Below are 25,122 nucleotides of genomic sequence, written 5' to 3' on the forward strand. Positions count from 1 at the left end.
CTCTCGCACTCCTTTTATAATTACAATTTTCCGCAGCTAATTTAGTATTTTTTTCAGTCTCAATGTGCTTAATTTACAGATGTAATAGGCCCAAATAAATGCATACTCCAGTAAACCCCTGCTTTCTGCGGGGGCTAGGGACTGAGCCCTGCTACAAAATCTGTGAATAATTGATGCCCTCCAAAAAAGGTTTGTAATTACTATAGATGCAACAAGATGGCAGCAAATCACATTATTGACTTGACTGAATGAAGCTCCTTCCCTCAACATCAGTGCTTGGCACCAAGATGCCATCAGATGCGCGAAAGCAATATTTTTAGATGAGACATAACATTGGCCCGAGCGCAAAAACAGCAAAGAGGTGTATTTTTCAATAGCGCATCGGTCCCCCGAAAAATGTCAATGAATAGGTGACTTTGTGAATGCTGAACCGCAAATATCCTGGCTTTCACTGTAGAGTATACTGTTTGTATATCCATCCATCCATCCATTTTCTGAGCCGCTTCTCCTCACTAGGGTCGCAGGCATGCTGGAGCCTATCCCAGCTATCATCGGGCAGGAGGCGGGGTACACCCCGAACTGGTTGCCAGCCAATCGCAGGGCACATACAAACAAACAACCATGCGGGAGGAAACCGGACTGCCCGGAGAAAACCCACGCAGGCACGGGAACAACATGCAAACTCCACACAGGCGGGGCCGGGGATAGAACCCCGGTCCTCAGAACTGTAACCAGTCGTCCACTGTGCCGCCGCACTGTTTGTATAATATGTGGAAAATCAACCTCATTATATACACGTTTCATCATCTAGAAAGTATTACTGAAAATGTAGCACTGACAAATAAATAATAAAATAATTGTATTATTCCAACTGGTCTCAACTGTTTTTTTGTTTTTTGTTAGACACAGCAAATTTTTTTTGCTTAATCCTATACAATAGGACCAAATAAATGCATACTGTATAATATACAGATAATATTTGGTTTTAAATGTTAAGTTTGATGATAACAACATTTCCCAGCTAACTCCTATAGTATTATTAAAAAAAATAGCTTTGATTTTAATTATAATTATGTCAGCTGCCATGCTTAGCATTTTGTTAGTTAAGCACAAAATAATTTTGTTGATGGAAGATTTAAAATGTTTGTGTTTATCTCAGAAAATAGAACTACATGTTGTCTTTTCATAGTATACGATATTTTAAGACCAAGACTTACCTCAGAATTACTTATTCCGTAACTCATTCTGTGGTTCATGGTAGCCCCTGGTACACTAAACTACTTGAATACTATGAACTTTATAGAACAGCTTTCTGTTGTCCCTACACAACAGTCTCAATCAGTCCTTTTGATTGCATGTCTCAACAAGAACTGGGCTGAGCCAGCCCTACGCGACTCGCTACCAGACATAAAAACACCCTCCGGACATGCAGTTGAGTCAGATCTCCCTGTGCCACAACCCAAATGTTGCTGTTTTACTATCAAAAGGCTGCCTTGTTTTAAGTCTTCAAATGTTCGCCATACTCATATAGTCTCTAGGTCAGTGTTTTAGTCATAGCAAAGTGCATCTTAAAAGATAATCCCCTGTAACTTGATACCAACTTTTTAGCAGTATTGGGAAGATGACTTTGGAAATGTAGTTGGTTGCAATTATAAGCTACCCTGTTGAAAATATAATAGTAGTGTAACCATTACAATTAATTTCTCAAAGTAATGTAACTAATTACATTTGATTACATTTTGATTACATTTCTTAATTTCAAACGATTGGTTGTTTCCTCTAAAAAAGGGGATTAAAACCATAGATCATTGTTTAGAATTAACCACACATTTGTTCTTTACACAAAACATTATGAAATGCATTATATGTGTAAAACACGTGGAAAACACCATACAATACTATTTTTGACAAAATGACAAATGTGCACAGTTTAGACAATATTGCTTCGCATGATGAACCAGATGAGTGAATTTTCCATAAAAGTGTTAACGATAATGGCGGCACGGTGGAAGACTGTTTAGCAAATCTGCCTCACAGTTCTGGGGACGGTGGTTCAAATCCGGCCTCGTCTGTGTGGAGTTTGCATGTTCTCCCCGTGCCTGTTTGGATTTTCTCCGGGTACTCCGGTTTCCTCCCACGTCCCAAAAAACATGCATGATAGGTTGATTGAAGATTCTAAATTGCCCTGAGGTGTGAATGTGAGTGCGAATGGTTGTTTGTTTATATGTGCCCTGCGATTGGCTGACGACCAGTTCACGGTGTACCCCGCCTCTTACCCAAAGATAGCTGGGATAGGCTCCAGCACCCCTGCGGCCCTACTGAGGATAAGTGGTACAGAAAATGGATGGATGGATGGACGATTATAAAGAGCAAGTGTTCAAAATTAAATGTTCTTTTATGGGTTAAAAAGTGTAACCATGAGTCTAACCTTTTCAAAATCTCAGACAAACTAATAGATTGCACCACAAGGTGATGTTTTGCGGTCATATTTGGAAAAATATCTCATGTTTGATATGGGCTTTACACGATCAGGATTTTTGGGGCCGATCACCGAGTTTAAAAAAAACAATAACCGATCACTGATCCGATCACAAGATGGAGCAATGTGTTGGTTTAAATGACTTCATTTACTGTAAAAACGTGTGTACTGCATACTGACTTCAAAAGTGTTCTCTATTCAGGTCATGTATTCTAATCAGTCAGGTCAAACCAACATTACAACATGACAAAAATAATGGGTGCTAACTTACTGTAATTAAATTACTTTATTGTAATTAAATTACTTCACACACACCAAAACTTTAGAACATGATTTGACAGAACCCTGGGATGTTTACGTTAGTGCTAGCGCTAGCTTGCTAGGCTACATAACGTTTTGTTGCCTGCTTGCGAGCCGTATTGTATTAAAAGTACATGAACATACCTCAAGCAATCCTTCAATTAAAGTCCTCTCCCGAGCACCGGTGACCACCAGCACGTTTTCCCCCATTTTGTTCTTATAATACACACGGCGCTATCCATTCTTGTTGTTGTCGCCATAGTAACAAGTGTATCCAGTCGCGTTTGAGTTGACAAGATAAAGCCCAGTGATCGTAAAGATGGGATGCGGTGGTATCGGAATACAAGATTTTATTGCAGTAGTCTGACAGTGCAATCGTGAAAGACCAAATTTGTCTTGTAGTTTGATCCAGGCATTACATGTTGTCTGTCCCACAGCGCCGACATGTTTTTTTCTTAAATAACCTCATTGGTTGTAAGATATTTACGGTACTATGTCAAAAGACACGCGACAAGGCTAAAAATAAACTAGCTTTTGGATTCAAATATACTTTACTCAATGGCGACGCGGTGTAATTGTCTTTTGCGGAGCCGATCAATGATGTAATTGATTGGATTGGCGAATTATGACATCAGCCGATCAGCCTCAAATGCTAATTATTGGACAATACCGATCAAACTGATCAGATCGGTGTAAAGTCTTGTTTGAAGCTACAGCAGAATGGCACATGACCATAGAGAGCCAATCACAAGCGTCATGTTTAGAAAGAGGAAGTGATATGAAAAAAAATCAGCTTTTGCAGCTATTTTTCAAAATTAATTTTATAAAACATTTTCTCCCAGTAATGGATTACAATTACATACATTTTGTAATTAAATGACATAATCTCATTACATGTAATTAGTTGCTTTTTGGTGTTGAGGGTTGGCGTGTCTGCCGTGGCATTGGATACCCTGTAAATACATTGACAGCTCCTGATGACTTAGTGGGCAGTCTCCTCTTGCTGAGGGGACTGTCCAAGCACATTGCTGGACGAAGAGCTTAACCCTTATGGACATTACCCTGCAAGAGCAACAACTGAGACCTTCCTCTTTCACAAGAGACTTACAGAGAAATTGCATGACAAATACATTTATTTATTTATTTACGGTGGCATAGTGGGTGACTGTTTAGAGCGTCAGCCTCACAGTTCTGAGGACCCGGGTTCCATCCCCGCTCCCGCCTGTGTGGAGTTTGCATGTTCTCGCCGTACTTGTGTGGGTTTTCTTCGGGCACTCCGGTTTCCTCCCACATCCCAAAAACATGCATTAATTGGAGACTCTAAATTGCCCGTAGGTGTGAATGTGAGTGCGAATGGTTGTTTGTTTGTATGTGCCCTGCGATTGGCTGGCAACCAGTTCAGGGTGTACCCCGCCTCCTGCCCGATGACAGCTGGGATAGGCTCCAGCACGCCCGCGACCCTAGTGAGGAGAAGCGGCTCAGAAAATGGATGGATGGATTTATCTATTTACCATACTGTACCTGCTATGGCCATGGCTGCTAAATATGAACTCACGAGCATTGAGTGAAGGTGAGAAAAATTATTCACTGCTAGTAAATACTGTGTTACTTCCTTTTGGAAATACAAATTGACATTCACACTCCAGTCTGTCTTGTCTTGGCTTGTTTCACTGGATCATCTGTTAAACATTCCTCTGCGTTTTTTTTTCCTGCATCCTGAGGACCCGAGGATTAATCAGATCTTGCATCTGCTTGTATTACCTTTTTTTCCCCCTCTCTCACCTGTTTGGATTGGTGAAACAACCAACTAATGGACTCAGTCCACACCCATCCGCTGGTCCATCAATGAAAATAACACTTCAAGAATTCCCATGAGAGGCTTGGTTCAGATGTACAGCTTGCTGTCATTGCAGCCTAGAGTGTGAGTTAAGGGTTGCGTGGGACAATGAACAAAGACTCTAGATTGGCGAGGAAAGGGGTCCCAGCAGGTTTTGGACATGGTCGACGGCACTCATGCTTGGGGTAGGTTTTTTGTTTTGTTGGTATTACTTGTTACTTTGGTTAGTAAGCTGATTCTCTGATTGATTGCAAAAGACAAAGGCGACAATGTTTTTGGAGTTATTTTAACATGACTGTCAATCGTGCATCTTGTGTCCAGTGGATGGGGTCATTGTCATTCATGAAACAGCGGCATGTGGAATCCGCATTTCTTCACCTTTTGTAACGCTAGTCAGATTTGTTACCTTTAACAATCATTTATTGTCCCTTGGTGAAATTTCCATACGGGAAATTGAAAAGAAAAAAAAGAACACATGAACATAGCTCGCATTCCTAAAGAAGGAAGGTTAAAGTAGTGTGTCCTCAAACTGAAGTATTCTAATTGTCAGGTGTGGCAAATGTTTGCCTCAGGGACTTGCGTAATGCTCTCAGCTTAATGCATTGTTAGTTACGGGTTGAAAATAATGTCCAAATGTATTAGTATCGTTGAATACGGCAGGTGAGTTGCAGTAGTTCTTGAGATGTTTTATGTTGTGTTATCATTGTTTTGCAGATGTTGCACAGTCTTTTCACATATGTGGTGCCATGAAATATAAATGTTACTGCCTGAACTAATTACACTGCAATAACTGTTCCACCATGTGGAAGTATTTGTACTCAAGCATTTTAAGCACAGAAGAATACAAAGTACAGTTTATATTGCAACTGTAAGATTTGTAGAGGGGCCGTTAGGGATTACCTCTGATACTTACTATTAAAACGCTTTCACACAAACACAAACGACTGAAAGGCTCTCATAACACAACTCAAACCCTCTCATACGCACGAGTCTTGCGCTCATGAAGACTACTCAAACACTCTCATAAATACTACTCAAACCCTCTCTACGCATGAGTCTTGCGCTCATAAAGACTACTCAAACACGCTCATAAACACTACTCAAATATTATCATACACACGAGTCTTGCTCTCATAAAGATTACTCAAACACTCTCATAAACACTCCTCAAATGTGTTCGCGTGAGCACGTCAATCAGATTCTCGGACACGTCACTGGCATTCACAGGTTCATGTCAATCATGCTCACGCACACGTCGATTATGCTCACACATGAATAGTGTAAATCTTTTATTAGGTAGTTCAATTCAAAAAGGGAAATTATAGAGATGCACTGCACACTGCACACACTCAGAGTGAAGTATTTCATATTTAAAATAGGGATAATACGTAGCAAATAAAAACAAATCCTTATATTGAGAAACTCTGCGATTGCCTAGCAACCAGTTCAGGGTGTACCCCGCCTCCAGCCCGATGATAGCTGGGATAGGCTCCAGCACGCCCGCGACCCTAGTGAGGAGAAGCGGCTCAGAAAATGGATGGATGGATGGATATTGAAAAACTACAATATAATGGTCAACGAAATAATGAATTAATTCAAAAAATAAAGTGATTTCAAATGTAGAAATTAGGCTGCCCTCCTAAGAGTACTCATAGAGTGTTTAATCACTCTATGAGTACTGAAGAAAAACCTTTCAACTGTTTTCAACTATATTCTAATTTATTGAGATGTATCTATATTCAGAAAAGTCATGAAATATCTGACTCTGAGTGTGTGTAGTCTGTAGTGCATATCTATGACACGTGTTTCACTACGACAATTAAATTCCTTCATTCCCTTTGGTCACCTCATTAGGTACACCAGCGCAGGGGAGCTTAAATGTGACTATCCAGCCATCCTGCCTGCAGCGAACCGTATACATTTCAGATTGTAACGCAGCGGTGTTGAAACTCTGTCTTGAGTCCAGGAGTAAACACATTCACACTTGCGCTTTAGCCCGAAACGCACATTTATTCGGCAGCATCCACGTTCGGTTAATAGCGTCTCGCTCTAGGGTAGGCGAGTCAGCCTAGCCCTACGTCATACACGACACGGGTTCTGATTGGCCGACCATTACGTCATTAAAAGCAGGTATTTCAAATCAATGAGGAAAAGTGTTATTGTAACACAATAATCAACAAGTATACAACAAATATGTGCCCTGCGATTTGCTGGCAACCGGTTAAGGGTGTACCCCGCCTCCTGCCCGATGATAGCTGGGATAGGCTCCAGCACGCCCGCTACCCTAGTGAGGAGAAGTGGCTCAGAAAATGGATGGATGGATTTATTTTAGGCGGCACGGTGGCTGACTGGTTAGAGCGTCAGCCTCACAGTTCTGAGGACCCGTGTTCAGTCCCTGGCCCCCCCTGTGTGGAGTTTGCATGTTCTCCCCGTGCCTGCGTGGGTTTTCTCCGGGCACTCCGGTTTCCTCCCACATCCCAAAAATATGCATTAATTGGAGACTCTAAATTGCCCGTAGGCGTGACTGTGAGTGCGAATGGTTGTTTGTTTCTATGTGCCCTGTTCAGGGTGTACCCCGCCTCCTGCCCGATGACAGCTGGGATAGGCTCCAGCACGCCTGCGACCCTAGTGAGGAGAAGCGGCTCAGAAAATGGATGGATGGATGGATTTATTTTAAGATAGATAGATTTTGACAAATAGTTCTAGACATAACTATAGATAGATAGATAGATAGATAGATAGATAGATCGATTTGAGAAGTGTTTTGTTTAAGATTTTAACAATGTTTAAGATTTTAACAATGTTTAAAATTTTAACAATGTCTTCAGTCAGTCTGTCAGATTGTATTAGATGTCCAGAGCGTATGAATGGTGGCTGTCCTTTATTGCTCATGCCATAAATAGGAGGGACATGTATGCTGCTGAAACACAAGCACATGCTACATTCTGTGTGTCTCAATAGTTTACATCTGTTCCAGTTTCTATTGCGAGTTCATGCTCGTTTCTATTCCCAGTCAGGTTTGGCTGAGATTATTGAGTTTTCTGCTCGATTGCTAGGTCAGCTGCTGCACAGATCCACCCTGACCACAAACACGCCACGCTTACCATTGGCTGTTGACCAGTGCATGGTGTAGCCCGCCTCCCACCCGTCAGCCAAGACACTAGTGAGGATAAGTGGTTTAGCAAGCACTTCACTGATAAGTCTCATTTCAGGTTTTGGAAAAATTTACGTAACAAGGCTGTGAAGCCCAAACAATCTAAACTTAAACTGGCTTGTAATCTTGTGTAAGTGAACCCTATCCAGGTTCCAACATAGAGTATTGTCCAGTGCACTCCCAGTAAGAGACCCTAAACCAGCAGCTGTAGCCAGTACCACCCGGAGCAAGAGTGATAAAGGGGGAAACAATAATATAACAGGGCCCCAAAATAAACCCTCCGTGCTTGGAATACTGTCGATGCTCAACCCCGCCGGCCTGACTGACACGTGAATGTAACATGTGTTTCTTGTTTCTCGTGTATACACACACTTGAGCACTCACCATGTCTAGCTGTCATCATTCTCAAATCCATATTGATTGTGCCAGACAGATATCGTCATGTTACCAAATTTTTGTGTGTGTGTGTGCGCGCGTGCGTGTGTGTGTTTAATGAGTGCTGGTAATCTGTGAAATAAGATACAGGCTTTATTAAGTATTGCTCAATTAAAAGTGTAGTGTGGGATGCAATGTGTTTAGCATCCTGTTATCCAAACCACTTCAGTTTTTCGTATTGGTAGAATGTCTAGGTTTCACTCACCATTTTTTTGGCTTAGAGCGACATCTGCTGGGAAGGCAGTTCATTCCTACCAGCATGCTGAGGTTTACACAGTATATTTGTACAAGTAGACAAACATTGAAACCACAATCTAACAAAGTATACAGACCACACTTGAACTGCAGGTTGTTTGTTTTAAGGGCGGTGCTGTACATGATCATAGGTGCATCCTCAGTCCTGAATGAGGAAATAAAGCATCTGCTGCCTGCCTGATTGACTGTTGGACCCACATCTTTCTGACGCAAACAGTTCATGGCTGCATTCACACTGAAGGTTGATGTTGACTCATAAGAAATATTGGATTGGAATGAATACTAAAGTATGATGCATAATCCTCTAAGGTTTAAGAGACTTTTTTTCCCACAAAGTGGATGACCTTGTCTTCTTTGAAGTTTTCTGTGCACATTTGGAGAGCACAGTGTACATGAATATACCTGTACATTTATCATAATTTGTTCACTTTTGAAGATGATCCACATTTTATTTCATTAGCTTTTATTGTCTTGCTAAAGCATGTGCCATTGCTTTTCTTGCCAAAGTGCCACAATTTTATGACCACTGGCACTGGTATAATATAGTGATATCCAGTGAGCTGCGTAAAATATTCTGCTTCTAAGATAATAAGGCTCATTTTTTATTGACACTGTCAAATCGGTATTAATTTAACAAACTATATTTTCTATTATGGTTGTAGTTTTGCAGTGTTGTAGAACTGTATTTACTGCATCTCAATGAGAACTGTTTGTAATATATTTGACTGTTTCTTGTGACAAATTGAGATATTAACATTTAAGGCACAGCAGTAATTTTGCTGTACAGTTCTATATCACTTTCAAATACAACCAAAATAATATACATATGGTACTTGATATCTCTATGACGGTCAATCAAAACATATTTATTATCTTTGTAAAGGTGGAATTTTCGATACCGCTCTCTTATGTTGGGTGTCATTATATTATGCAAATGGTCATTGGGTGGCTGGATGGTGTACAGTACAGTATAGTGCATGCAGTACAGTACAGTTTAAAGTAGCCTACTGTATTGTATCTTGCAGGCTGCTGCAGGAACGACATAGAGTAACTCAATTCCTCCACAAGGTGGCAAACAAAGCACTATTTTAGTTGGTCTCATACGGTCCACCTTAAGCCACCTTGTTGAGCATAGTTCTGTATGTATGTTTTTAATTCAATTTTTATTAGAATAAAAACTTTCTATAATAGACAAATAGTGTAATTTACTGATGGTGGTGCATTTGCCAGACTTTGGTACAGGCAGCGTGGGTTCCATTCAAACTCAGTCACAGTGTGAATTATGAGAGTGATTGGTTGTCTATCTCTATATGTGCCGTTCGAGTGACTGGCGACCAGTCCAGGGTGTAGTCTGCCTTTTGCTCGAAGTTAGCTGGCATAGGCTCCAGCTACCTACGACCCCGAACAGGATAAGCAGTTTAGAAAATGCATGGATATATATGGATGGATATAGTGTAGCAAGGAACAAAATTTTAAATCTAAATAAAAATACATGTATAAAAATATAAAATATAAGGTTCATGACGTCAATTCACGCTGCTTCTTGTTGTTCTCTGCAATAACATTTCTAATGTCTTGAAGCCAAGACCGTTTGCATCAATCAGCAAGATGTGGTTTCGGTAGCCAATCAGGTGGCTGATGCTTTGTCATCATACCTCAGATTTGTATGAGAGCATATGTATCATACATTGGAAAATACTCTACTTGACTCAAAGTTCATCATTATAAAAAATTCAGTTATGTTTTATGATTGTGTATGTGTTTCATCATGAACTAGCAAATACTATGTAAAAGAATACATACCCAGACACTGAGTATACTGTAGTATAACATGGACAGAATATGTTCTATAAACAATGTCACACTTTTGAAGCCGAGAGCCTTATGTTTAGTAAGTATGAAAAGGTATCAAGCCTTATTTTACTGATGTCTGTGTTGGCAGAAAGGTGTGCTGTACTGATTTCTTCATAGACATAGTTTTATACTTCAATAAAATATGTAGGTAAACATAAAAATAACCTTTTCGATATTGATAACAGTTTTATTTTATGAAGTAGACACTGACACCTACACACTCTTCTTCCCAAAACACACACTTGCACATAAATCATACTTGCCCGTCACATCTTATTCTCATTAGCAGACTTAATGTTGTCATAGGATCCATCAGCCAGCTGGGCTGCAGAAGCCATTTGGTGGGTGGATTCAGTTACATCGTGGCCTCACAAACACCTCATTCTCATCTAGCATCCATCCCAACATCTGTTTCGAGGTCCAGCATGTTTCATAAGCGTTTCGGACAAGTAGGGAAGTGGCCACGAGTGGGAGGAGTAGGAGGTGCCTTTGGTAAGGTTAACAGAAAAGGGCAAGTTTGTAAGCAGGATGAAGTAATCTGTTCTTTCTTGTGTAATCTATCTGAGAGATATGAACTAAATAATATACAGTGCAATTTGATTTTGGCAGGCAGCATGGCGAACTAGTGGTTAGCACATGTGTGTCACAGCACTGTGTTTCAGGGTTTGAATCTTGGCTCCAGCTTTCCTGTGTCGAGTTTACATATTCTCCGTGCTTGCGTGGGTTTTCGACAGGTATTCCAGTTTCCACATGGATTCCAAAAATAGGAATGTTAGGTTAATTTAACTATTATATACACTATTTTGCAAATTATTTACTAACAAAACACATTTTTTTTAATGATAGTTTTTTTCCCCCTATACAATTCTCTTAAAATGAGTCTGGGCTTTTTAACTTTGCACATACAGTATCTTCATATGGCTATGCTATAAACAGGGTTTAGACATACTACATAGATAGATAGATAGATTTGTGAGCTTTGCTAGCTTCATAACAAAGTTATTAAAACACTTTGCACATGACTGCGTTTGTTATAATGAGTGAAATGAAAATGACAAACAAATTAAGCAGGCATTCTTTGCAATTAGCGGTATCCCCCCCCCCCACACACACACACACAGACAAACATGCACAGACCTTTGTAATTTTGAGACGATCATGCATGACATCACTCGGGGAAAAGACTTTTGGTTTTATTCCCGTGACAAATGCAGCAGCATTGATAGTGATTCGCGGCGGGAGGAGTTTACCGGCTTACCTGACTTTACAAGGTAGGTTCGGGCTAGCTAGCTTGCTCACCAGTAGTCTAGATGAGTTGAAGGCTCACACTTGTCATTTAAAATGAATAATTAGCAGGCCAGTGTCAAGCTGAAAAAAAGGTTGCATGTACAACCAATTTGGTCGCAGTCTCGAGCCCTGGAAGGGATAGCTCATGATCATGTCATGTTTGACAGATGGCTTATTTCATATGGGTCACTTTTGTTGCATTCAGTATTGAGAGAGAATATCCAGATAGGCATAATGTTTTTCATCTTCAATTTCCGGTATATCAGAATTGGTCCAGGTTTAGTACGCAATCTCCAAATATCCCATAGTTTGTACTTCCTAAATTTGCTAAGATGGAGTAAGAATCAGCCAACCGAATGTGACAACATTAAACAATTTAAACCCAATAGCCAAAAACATTTATCTGCAGATTTGATCATGGTAACATGTTTCATAATTGTTCGGCGCCAAAGTTCAACAAACCTCAGTAACTTCCATTTCCGTCATAAGGGTTTCCAGTAACATTATAACAGTTGTTTGAGGTTTTTGGGTGTATGAGGGTCCCTACCCTCTTGACCCATTTTTTTTTTTATACGATGTGCCTGCCAACATGTCTGCGTTAGCCCCTTGCCCTATCTCTCAAAAGACAAATATTTGTCTGCGATGGCGACAGCAGCTACCCGGTCAGTTGATGACATATCAGGTCCAGCAAGTCCATTCATCCCTTTGCAGTAACTCACTGGTGATCATTCCTTGTAACACACTAAATGAGGTAGATATAGATTATAGAGTGGACAACAAGAAATTATCATTAGGGTACAGTCTTGAACAATGCTATAACAATGAAATAAATCTTTACAGTATTTTAATTTAAATACAGTAAATAGAAACGCTTATCCTCATCTAAGGACTATAATGTAGTATGAAACAAATCCTTTTTTGTCATTTTCAGCTGCGTGGTTATGCAAAATGGTGGATCTGTATGTCTTTTATGCGGGAACAATTTTTCTGTGCAACAAGAGTCTTTAAAATACTTCCTTTGTGGTATATTGATTGTAAATGCAGGTGGACACAATAAGGTTTATGAAGAGAGAAAGACAGGACAGTCGGGGGAGTTGGCGTACAACCCCAATTCCAATGAAGTTGGGACCTTGTGTTAAACATAAATAAAAACAGAATACAATGATTTGCAAATCATGTTCAACCTATATTTAATTGAATACACTACAAAGACAAGATATTTCATGTTCTAACTTATAAACTTTATTGTTTTTAGCAAATAATCATTAACTTAGAACTTAGAACTTACACATCTGTGAAGGCACCATTAATGCTGAAAGGTACATACAGGTTTTGGATAAACATATGCTGTCATCCAAGCAACGTCTTTTTCATGGACGCCCCTGCTTATTTCAGCAAGACAATGCCAAACCACATTCTGCACGTGTTACAACAGCTTGGCTTCGTAGTGAAAGAGTGTGGGTAACTAGACTGTCCTGCCTGCAGTCCAGACCTGTCTCCCATTGAAAATGTGTGGCACATTATGAAGCGTAAAATACGACAACGGAGACTGTTGAACAGCTGAAGCTGTACATCAAGCAAGAATGGGAAAGAATTCCACCTACAAAGCTTCAACAATTGGTGCCCTCAGTTCCCAAAAGTTTATTGAATGTTGTTGAAAGAAAAGTTGATGTAACACAGTGGTAAAGATGACCCTGTCCCAGCTTTTTTTGGAATGTGTTGCAGCCATAAAATTCTAAGTTAATGATTATTTGCTAAAAAAAAAACAACGTTTAACAATATCTTGTCTTTGTAGTGTATTCAATTAAATATAGGTTGAACATGATTTGCAAATCATTGTATTCTGTTTTTATTTATGTTTAACACAACGTCCCAACTTCATTGGTATTGGGGTTGTAATAATACAGGCTGTTTCAGAATGAGTGTCCCAACATCAAGCAACTAAATCGTCGGAGTAAGTTAACATCGTCACACATGCATGTTAGTCATCTGGAGTTGATGTGTCGGGGGGCAAGCGCGGGCCAGGCCGCCAATCCCGTGGGACCCATTCAAGAGGGCACCAGCCATGCCCAAGGACCCAGTGCGGTCCGCCAGCCCCACCGATGCGCCTCGACCAGCCCCTAAGAGAGGGACACGGTGACCAACCAGCCACCGCCAGAGCCAACCACCTCCCCCATCTACCGCCCAGCGCAACCCAGCCCCATCCCCTAACACCCAGAATGAGCGTGCTCATTCTGCCATGTGTGAACATTGTTAGTGGTTTACTTTTTCCCTGCTTCGTAAATTCTTCAATCTGCCCTCCAGCCGTTGCTGGCTAAGCAGTCAGGCTCAGGGTGGGGGTCGGTTGGGGGGGGGGCTTTTGAAATCTGTTACAATTATCTTTAGCCTACTAATATTTACCACATCCTTTTTAAAAATTATTTTGTCTTTTTTCCAGCATGCAATCTACCAACACTACCCTTGCGATCGACCAGTCCATTGTGATGGACGTATTGGTCACCTCTGTTCTAAACCTACGTTCCCAACGCAGAACTGTCTCTACTTATGTGGACGCACAATGAGAATGCAGATGTATCAAGAAGAAACATCCAACTGAGGTTGTGTCGTGCCGGACAATGCAAAACCTTTTAAAGCCAACAATTATTCCTAACAGATTTCCTTGCCTAATGTCTTTTTGAAGGTACTTGTTGTGAGTAAGCCGCTGGGCTTTTTTGGAAATGTTACGTAATCGCCCCATAAACAGTCATGATGGAACAAGCTTGGAAGCATACAATTGTCCAAAAGGTCCTTGTAAATTTAAGAATTAAGATTTAAATGGGGACTAAGGGCAATAATCAGTTAAGAGGTACCTGTATATATATTGGTTAGTTGACTTTTTTCAGTGCTGCAGAAAGTTGTTTTCCTGAGTGAGTAACTACTAATTAGTAGAATGTCAAGTTGCAGTGGGTACTCTTGTCTCCCTCTTATAGTCAGTCCAGCTACTTTTTTTTGTGCATGTACAGACGTACTCAGGGATTGTTACTCAAGGCATTTCCATTTATCCATCAATGTTCTAAACTGCTTGTCCTCGTCAGGGTCACAATTGAGCTGAAGCCTGTCTCAGCTGACTTTGGGCCAGCCAATAACAGGGCACATGCAGACAAACAACCGCTCACATTCACAGTCACACCTATGGATACTTTAGAGCAGGGGTGACAAGCTCATTTTTGTCTCAGGCCGTATTGTAGTTATGCTTTCCATTAGAGGGCCATTAGAACAGTGAAACCAAAAAATGTTTAATCACCAAATCATATTATTACCATTACCACCAGCTCTTCCAGCTCCTTCCCTCAGGTAGGCGCTATCGATCAATGCTAATTAGAACTAGCAGACATTCCAACAGCTTCTTCCCTCTTGCGAGCAACTTCTTAAACACCTAACCTACAATTCCATTACAACATGCTGGCAATTTTTTGACTTGAGTTCGTTGTCACATTTCTGTGGGGCCAATTATATATTACTCGTGCACTCACTGCAGCAGTCTCGCCACGCTGCACTATTTGCATATCTGTTGTTGACCAATACTGGCCACTCATGCCAGAGTAGCATCTGCCCCATCTGCACACTGATTGAGGAGTAGCTGCAACATTTGCACAATCAACATTGTCCCAGATTTTCACGCTACTCGTCACTTTAAACTGCATACACTCCTTGAAGTCTCGGCGCCCTTTGCACAATGGTCATTGCACCGGACTATTGCGAGAGCTCTAACTGCTAGAGGACTCTGCATATTTTGCACAATTGTCAAAAAATAAATTAAAAAATTTACCGGCATTACCAGATAACTATTGACCCTTTATTGCTCAGTGACTGTTTTTTATCAATGTCTTTATGTCTCAAAAGTGTTCTCTGTCAATTGACTGTCTGTTGTCGTACTTGAGCGGCTCCAACTACCGGAGACAAATTCCTTGTGTTTTTTGGACATACTTGGCAAATAAAGATGATTCTGATTCTGATTACACAACAAATTGAGGGATAACTAGTTTTGAAATCAGAAGACAATTTGTTTAAGTTACTGTAGAAGAAGGCTTTGGTAACAGAAAAAAGCAATATCTCAACATTATTGTTTATTATTATGACAATTTGGAATTTGTGTACAGATTTTAGCAAAAATCACAGAAGTTGACGAGCATGATTTGCTTTCGCGGGCCACATAAAATGATGTGGCGGGCCACATCTGGCCCCCGGGCCTTGAGTTTGACACTTATGCTTTAGAGTCTTAAATTGACCTAACATGGATGTTTTGGGGATGGGGTAGGAAGCCGCAGTACCCCGAGAAAACACAAGCAAGCACAGGGAGAACATGTTAACACCACAGGAAGGCCGGAGCTGAGTTTCAAACCCGAAAACCCAGAGCTGGAATTCAGACGTGCTCACCAGTAGACCACATGCTGCTCAAAGCATTTGCAACTTCTTAATTACGGCAGTAATTCGATATGCCTGTGTATATTATACATCTTTCAATGTTGCAAATAAGTGCAAATGTGCATATTCGTTTACAGTAATATACTAAACCTTTGCAAACACTGCACATACAATACTGTGTTTTCTTACTGCAACTCACTGCTCAGACAACAACCGCACTCGGTTGCCCAACCACAGACCCCTCCCCTCCCACCCACCCACACACACACACACACACACACACACACACACACACATACACATTCTGTACATACACATGCACATAGTTCATGTGTTTTTTTAAAGGCACACTCTGGCCATGTGCGTAGAAGGAGGAGACAAGTAGAACTTGCCATAGAGGGGCAGAGAGAGGGAGGAGTGTATCCTCAGAGAGTTCCGCTCACTTTGGATTTGAAACAAACCGCCTAGCTCTTGCGTTCACGTTCTTGCCCAGCTCTTCAGAACCACATGAAACAGTGAGTTGAGGAAATAGCTCTTTAAAGCCAGCACTACCTTTGCTTTCTTCATGCTTTGGACTGGAGGCATGCATCTGAAACACACCGAGGAGGGCTTTCCTCCATATGTCCGTGTGTCAAAGGAAACCCGGTGTGGCGTGAGGGGAAAGGAAAGTGCGCACAAGAGTCAAGGAGTACCGGAGTGTCCGGGAGAGGAGGAAGGGGACGATTAGCGGAAAACAAGAAGAAAGGAAAGACACCCCAACCACCAACTACAAACATGAGTTTGCCAACTAACTGTGTGTATCTGTCCCCCTCGTTCCAGGACCGGTACTTGAAAATGCGCAATGGGAATATCGGCGGTTCACCGTGTGCTGTAAATAGACCCATCGATATCGTGCAGAAACGAAGACGGTAGGCAAGATGTGGAGTCAATGCACAAACTGCAATTCTTTGCTTCACATTTTCCTTTTTTAAAATGCTCATTTGTCAAAGTTGGATACCCCACCCCATTTTTTCATTTACGATATCCTATAAAACAGTGAACACGACACAATGAAACCTGTATCATAAATAACGCACTCTGGGATAAAGTCCCTTACTCAGTGTTTTTGCTTTGAAGCCTTAGTGTTCATCTAAATAAATAATTAGACCTTAGACCTGTTTCTTTAAGTGATAATCGTACAATAATAGCGTTTGTGTATCAACAGGTTCAATTAAGGGTTGTCTGACACAAAATTCACATCCACAACACAATATTATTCAGTGTAATACCTAGACTAATTTTACAACCATAAGTTGCGTGTTTTGAATTATACTAAATTTACGTCATTTCATGGTAGTCTTTTAACCTGTACACAAGGATGCTAGATTGATTGCTCATTTAAATTCATTATTTGATTCCCCTAAAAACCTCCTATTTCTTTCTTGCTTGCTAGGGAAATTCTATTATTTTGATTTTTATAGTCATATACTGTTTAATAGACAGCCATCCATTTCATACATCTTGTTTAGGGTCACGGGTGATCTGGAGCCATCTCAGATGGCTTTAGGCGAAGGGTGGGTACACCGTGCAGCAGTGCACTTGTAGACAAACAATAATTCACACTCACATTCACACAATTTGAGTCTTTAATTAAACTAGCATCCATGTTTTTGGAATATGGGGGGAAGCCGAATTAACCAACTTAATTATTATTATTATTTTTTTAAATAACACGTAGTACGAACATGCTTGATCTTTGTATAAGATTTTAGTGACCCAACAACCAACAGCTCAAACAGTTTTAAATCAGATAAATTATTATTTTACAGAATTGGCAGCATTTCAAACGTCAGAGGCAGAAACTTGTAAGATCAAACGGCATCTTGGATCATAATATACTGTAAATGCAGGATGTGTGAATAACTACAGTTAGAGTACTCTGTCTGATGACATTGTCCTCAAACTTAAAAATCTCTTGTTTTGTGTTTTACAATAATAATTTGCCACATCTTTAGAAGCACTACTACTTGAAATTTGTAGTACTTTCTTTAGTGTTCATGTGTTTCTTGAATACAGTAGTGCAAATATGAATGACTTAGACCAGCGATTCTCTGAACCGTATTTTCGTGACCGACATAAATCTGGCGAACGACATAAATCTGGCGAACGACATTCCAGTAGATTTGTGCCAGTTGCGGGCTGCGTCGCTGTGAGTGTGTTTACAGCCAACTTCATTTGCTGCCAATCAATGCGGCTCTTCTCATTCCCTTTAAATGCGGTACGTGAGTTGCGCACTGACAGTCTTTGACATCGCGAAGAGCAGACAACCAAATTCTTCCCAAGAAGAAACTGATTTACTCGAGTCCGGGAGGTTAAAGCTTACAAAGTATATTTATATGGAACTGCAAGCAGACCTCCATGGGCGGATGATGCAAAGTTGGCTTGGGAGATATATCTGTGCCGTGAAGTGGACTCTTGGAGACCCTCCTTACCCCCGATCGTTCATGTGCTGGCCGGTGGGATGATTTAAAAAATATAATAATGCTGATATTAATCATTATAGTAGTCTACGGTGCACCAAACGATAGACATGGTCTGAGCAGGTGTAAATTTAGATTTACTGCCTGCCACAAAATTATGTCTCTGCAGGGCGCTTCTCCAGGGACACACCCTCGCTGCGCCGGATCGCCCAGCTTGTCACAGACCAGGCTGCCAAATTGACAAACAAGCACAGTGAGCTTGCACGAATATCAGGATATGCTAGCAATTGTGCACCACCGCAGATGCACAGTCTACGAAAATAGAGTCCTCAAAAAGTGTAGTACAAGCACCACTAGTGGTACGCGGAAAGAATCACTGAATTGAATACAATACAAATTTACATTTTAAACATGAAATACAGGCTATATAAATACAATCAAACAAAAATGAAGCTGATAATTATGCAACACCATATAAACTTATTTTTTAAATGCAGTACAGTACTTTTTTTTTTTTTTTTTTACTTTTCATGTACAATAATTGTTTTTTAAATTCATTTCTGAAAGACAGGACGTATTTTTAAGTCCAGTTCAGTCGTATTTAACTTAAGTACAGTACATGTGATATTTAGGACATAAACATCATCATTCTCTGTATGTTTTGGACTATATTTTAATGTTGGCCATTATGGGGCTCAATGTTTTCTGAGGTGGTGCTTGGTGTGAAAAGTTTAAGAACCACTGACTTGGACTGAAAAGCTGAGTAAGACATTGTTTTTTTGTGAAACTTAAAAAACACATTCTGTAAATAATAATTGACACCACATCATACATCATTTCTCACTATACGCTCCATCAACTGAATGACTCTACTTATGCTTTAACATAATAGTGCATTTGTGCATACAAATGCAGACTTTATGATATAGAATGTAGAAAATGGAAGATGGAAGAGAAATTGTGGAAGAATCAATTCAAACCAGTTTTCTATTACATATTAAATACTGCTAATTTTGTGTTAATTATGATGAGTTTAAATTATGTGCATGCTTATTTAGTGGAGCAAGATCATCTTCAGGGTGAAAGGTTTAGTCCAAAAGGTTTAATATCGATAAATCTTTTATTTTTTTATTTTTTATCAAACACTTGTTTCAATAGTGAGTTGTACCGTTGCCAAGAAATAGACAGTTTGTGTCTCTGCCTTACAATTCGCCGAAGGAAGTAGAATTTATTTTCAGAATCGTCCTTTTTAAAAGAAAGTAATTTTATCCTGTGTGCGGAAAAAGGAGAATCAAGGTGTGTTTAGGCTGTCCCACTGGTGGAACGCCTTTCACTGGGACAAGGCTAACCACATTTAGGGGCCTGATGGATAAATCGTATGTGCTTAATAACACTTTGAACATGCAGCTGAGGAAGAGTGCACGTAATAATTGCCTTATGTGACTTTTGCTGGCAACCCTGTGCACTTTTAACATAAAAACAGACTCATCTTGACCTTACGGTCAGTTTGAGGTTTTACAGTTCATATGCATCCATGCCATTTTTTTTTATTGGTGTATGCAAATGTAAAATTAGCGGTGTTTTAGCCTGGTCCACTTGTCTATCATACTGATTATTATCTCAGCTGTTTTTTTTATTGGACTCAGTCATGGGTAATACGATATTTATTGGGGGTAACAACCAAGATTTTTTTTTAAATAGAGCTGTGACATTTCCAAATCTACTGCAAAAGTAAGTGAGTGAGCTAGTGAGATAGTATTTCTGTTGTTGTCTTCCTCGTTAAGTTGTATTTTATTTCTAAAAACAAAATCTTTATAGTGACTAACTCACCACATGCACCTATCTCTGGGGGGCGGTGGGTCGTGGGGGTGGGGGGGTGGGGTGGGGTTGACTGTTAGGCAGTAGTGCCTGGCAGTCCTGCCCCCAACCCCTCTTGCTCTCCTGGGGGTGGAGAGGGTGGGGTGGGGTGGTGGGGTGTGAATAATAATACTCATGACTATGCAAATCGCTTGTGTATCCCCTCACTTATACTCTCGTTCTGTAGACTTTTATGATTCACATAATTAATGGCACCACATTTCAGGTGTACAGCCGGGTTCATGACCGTTTTCCTGCATGCTTCTTCTCCTGTCCTTGTCCTGTTCTAACTTGTCCTGTCCTTCCCTCACAGGGTGTAATACTATAGCCTCATGCAACACTCATATTTAATGTTTCATTGTTGTAGATAATGTAATGATTTACCTCTCTCATCCTGTTTACAATTAGTGTGTTGTCTTTGGTCTTTGTTTCTCTCTCCCTTCTAGAAACTTTGTTCTGTTCGACTGATCAAGTCTGATTCTCAATAAACCTCAATTATAATACCACAGCGGAAGCTTAAAAACTCCACTGTAACACAGTAAAACTGTTCCGGCATTAAAGGATGAGAGATTTTCCATTCTGCTTGACCTAACAGCTGAACAGGACAAACAAAAATTATATAGCGACTTAGTCATTGTTTTTGTGGCGACCTTGAGGCACATCATAAAATGTGGATAATGCAACTACGTGCTCACCGTATTCGAGCTGGACAGTGATTATCTTTTACGAAGGTTGTTGAAATGTAACGTGCAACATGCAGGTATCACGTCTTTCCACGCTGTCCTGTCCTGTCGGTCAGCGAGCTGTGAACTTTGGTGGCATCACAGCAGGTTAGGCAGCCCTTTGGGCCGCAGCCTTTGTCATCACACTGAGACATGACGCACAGCTCACTCATTATCAGATCAAAGGTCATCGGAAGGTGCCACCATGTTGTAACATTCACCGAACCGTAACATTATGACCACTTGCTCAATATATTGATTCAACATAAAGTTATGCTGGACAATAATGTTAAGTTTTGATTGACACTGTTAGAGAGGCATTAATATAACAATACAGTGAACCCTTGTTTATCATGAGGGATACGTTCCCGACCAATCTGGAAATATAGAGGGACAATATAATTTTTTCCTATAGTTTAACCCTTCCCACATGCTTTAAACACAACTAACCAAAACACATTGTGAACATGTTTGAACACAAAAACAAATTGCAAGCATACTGTACCTATTGTAGTTTCTGTACATGCATGCACACCAAATTTGTTTAACCCATCACAGTGAACACATACACATGTTAGTGGAACGCACTGGAGCAGGGGGCAGCTGAAGCGCCCGGGGAGCATTTCAGGGTATCAGTGTCTTGCTCAAGGACACCACAGCCATGAGTCCGGGGGGATGTTGGCGGAGGATCCAGTCGGGGTCTTGAACCTGGGTCCCCCCCACAGTGGTAGGCGATGATCTTAACCATTGGGCCACGGCTGCCCCCCTATGTGTTAGTGTGTGAGCTGTAGCTGACAGCAGCTTCTGTGTGAGTGTGCTGTGTGTTTTACTGTTCGCCTGGCGTTCAGTAAACTGAAATTTGCATTTCCCACATGCAAGGGCTTTGCAGTGTGTAAGTATAGTGTTAAAAGCCCTAAAAAAAACACTCAAAAGATGTGATATAGCGAGGGTGCAAACGATGAACCGTGTACACTGGATTCTTGCAAAATAATTTCATACACCTCTTGTATAGGATCTCAACAGATTTATTGGTCAATAGATTTATTGGTCACAATCCAAAGTGGTCACAATGTTGTGGCTGGTCGGTGCAATGTAATGTGAAGAATTGCTTTGCCAGAGCATCTACATTTTCAATGAGTCTGACATGATTATAATTGACAATTCAATATTTTTGTGCAGCCGGTTGGAAGGTACTCATTTGGTCTGAACCTGCTGAGTTCCCGCTTCTCTAACTCTTTGGTTGCTCATTGCATTACTGACAGCAGCACATATAGTGCCAACAACACATTAGTCTAAATACTTCTGTGAGGAGACATCAATTGCATGCAATAAAATGCAAGAAGAAAGAAAGCAAGTTTCAAAGACGTTTTGTGTTCTCACATTTGGTGAAATAAGTGAGCTAATCATTCAACCAGTAGAAATTACAGACCTGCTGGGTAGTTAATTGTTCTTTTGGTAACAGCCATGAAGCCACGACTGGTGCCAGCAAGTAAGCGCCATTATGTGACTGGCGTACTTACTTTTGCAGACCACAACAGCGAGAATCGTGCTGGGACTCTTCCTCAAAATGATCATCAACACAGGGAAAAAGAGCCTCTGCTCGAAAAGATTGATGATGGATGAGAACATAGTGTTTCAGATGGGCTTTTAGAATTCAATCAAATCACACAAAATAGCCTTTGATATCATAGTGCACAACACAATTGGAATGCTACTTGTTGGTGTGATACAAAGAGGAGGTAAACAAGCACAATACGCAAATGAAAATATTGAAATGATGTGCAAACAGGAGTCGAAGCAATTTCAACCCAAAAAAAATGGAAAAATCCATCCATCCATTTTCAACACTGCTTGTCCTGGTTAGGGTCGCGGGGTGCTGGAGCCTATCCCAGCTGACTCCGGGCGAAAGGCGGACTACACCCTGAACTGGTCGCCAGTCAGTCGCAGGGCACACATAGACACAGACAACCATTCACAGTCACATTCACACCGTCACTGACTGGGAACTGAACCCACGATGCCTGCACCAAAGTCAGGCGAGTGCACCACTGCAGCATCAGTGACATAAGTAAAAATAATGATAAATAAAATGAAATGTAGTAAGATACAATTAGGTGAGCTGGCATGGGAAACACCAGAGCAATCAGTCATGCTGTTGAAAACAATTTGATGCGCTTGTGAGCACAGTCAATGCAAAAATGGCCAAAAGGCTCGTGCACGGTTATTTTAAAAAAACCCGAAAAACTGTGCATATTATTAAATAAGGCAACATGAGTGTTACATATTTACAAGTAGCTTTATTTTATTAACTTCTAGAAAATATGTTTACCTCTTCTTTTCTCTTACTCTTCTACTTATTTCAACAGGATATTGGATTGTCCTCTTTCTTGACAGTGGTCTGTTGGGAACATGTTCAGAATACAGGGCAAAAATATAGACAGTTTTTCATTACAGATTAATGATTTAAAAAGAATAAACACATGAAAAAGCAGCGAAAGCCTTCAAGAAAACAGCCTTGATGTGTTTTTGCTGTGTCCGTGAGCTGTGAGGTTGAGGACTGGCTGCTCTTTAGTTGCTTTAGCTAATTAGAGGAAGAAGTGGCACAATCGTGACTCTCCGTCGGACTCAATCACTGTATACCGAAAGGCGCCAATTAGTCCTATGTGAACATGATTAGAGCAGAGCGCAGCATGGCCTGTTAGCGGCCCAGGTAGAATCCGTATGTGTTTTCTGAACTAGCCTATCCAGTTTGTTTATCAGTGTGATGTCAGGTTATTCGATTTTCGGATCGATGGCTGAGCCAAAACTTGGCCTCGACCACAGAGTGGGTAATCACTGCCCTGTGTGTTTGTGTGTGTGTGTTTCTGGCTTGTTCTGGCCCAGTGTGTGACTGTCCTTTCCAGCTTCTAATGATGTTAATACTGATCAGCCACTGTATTGAATTCTGCACCGCTGGACGGACACAGCTAATCCCTGCAAACAGATTCCTTGATCAATACCTTTCTGCGTGGAGGAGTGAATCAACCTTCGAGGTAGTTCACAAATTACAATTGTGATTATATATAGATGGTCAGACTGCAAAAAAAAAGGGCTGCATTTCCCCCCCCAAATTGTTTTGAGAGCCTGATGTCATAGTGCGAATGCTTAGGGAGTCAAGAACTCACACTGTCAGTTTGAGGTCAAAGATCAAAATGTGCATTTGCACATTTGCCTCGGCCCGGAACGTTCAGGGATTCGACATGCTGGGCTTATTCAAACACAAGAGGTTGGACACAAAAGCAATGATCACCATAGCCCTTGTACGTAGCTTTTTCCAGGCAGTTTAAATGTGCTTTTATTCTGCTTTGCACTTCTTGAATAAATGCCACGGACAAGTACTGGCTGAGTTGCTCCGCTGTAGTTCGTGTTGTGTTAAAAGGAAAGCTGAAACAGCTGTTTTGATGATGTTGCTGTTTCTACTATAGAATATAACATGTATAAAAATTGAAGTGAAGAGTTTCTTAGGATTTGGCTCATCAGATTGCTTCTGTTCAATTTGCTGATTACGATTATACAGTATACTGCAATGCTGTCAGTGATGGTGTGAATGTCAATGTGAATGTAAATGGTCTTTTTATCCAGCGGGTCAGCCGCCTTTTGCCCGAAGTCTGCTCGGATAGGCTGAATATGCGGTATAGAAAATGGAGGGATGGCGTAATCCTGTTTTTGTTTGTTTGCCAACAGTATTTCTTAGCATCATTAAGAACTACAGAAATGTTATGATTATTATACTTTCTGACCACTTTCTATTTCTGGATAGGCATTTGGACAGTGACATAATATTCTTATCTCTGGGGATCTCAACCAAAGGCCATGAATGGGCTGTAAACATGAAGGAACTGGACATATGTATGTGTATATGTACTAAGCAGAGCTGATGACCTGCCTTGAACGTGATATTGTCCTCCCCTCAGCTATATTTAGACCTGTAGCTTTACTGAGATCAGATGTTGATGTTGGACGGTGGGTGTTTGCTGCGTTTTGACAGTGGTCCACTGTGCTCGGGCAGGCTGGTGAGGAGAGCAAAAGGCTCTTCAGCT

The 25,122-nt window shown here is 40.7% G+C and overlaps 1 protein-coding gene across 5 annotated transcripts in view; it reads left to right on the forward strand.

Moving 5' to 3' along the window:
- Positions 1–25,122, forward strand: part of LOC133406187 (cAMP-specific 3',5'-cyclic phosphodiesterase 4C-like) — a 91,274-nt gene that overhangs the window by 39,618 nt on the left and 26,534 nt on the right. Inside the window, exons 1-2 of one of the 5 annotated variants that reach the window (XM_061683594.1) lie at positions 4,719–4,801; positions 16,825–16,913. The exons of 1 other annotated variant lie outside the window; for it this stretch is intronic. In XM_061683594.1, the coding sequence (XP_061539578.1) occupies positions 4,793–4,801; positions 16,825–16,913 (98 nt within the window). In that variant the 5' untranslated portion in view covers positions 4,719–4,792. Of the gene's footprint in view, positions 1–4,538; positions 4,802–16,453; positions 16,914–25,122 lie in introns of those variants that run through there. 3 more of the 5 variants (XM_061683593.1, XM_061683595.1, XM_061683591.1) reach the window with 3 other exon arrangements.

The sequence above is a fragment of the Phycodurus eques genome, chromosome 8 (assembly GCF_024500275.1).
Source record: "Phycodurus eques isolate BA_2022a chromosome 8, UOR_Pequ_1.1, whole genome shotgun sequence".
Classification (NCBI taxonomy): Eukaryota; Metazoa; Chordata; class Actinopteri; order Syngnathiformes; family Syngnathidae; genus Phycodurus; species Phycodurus eques.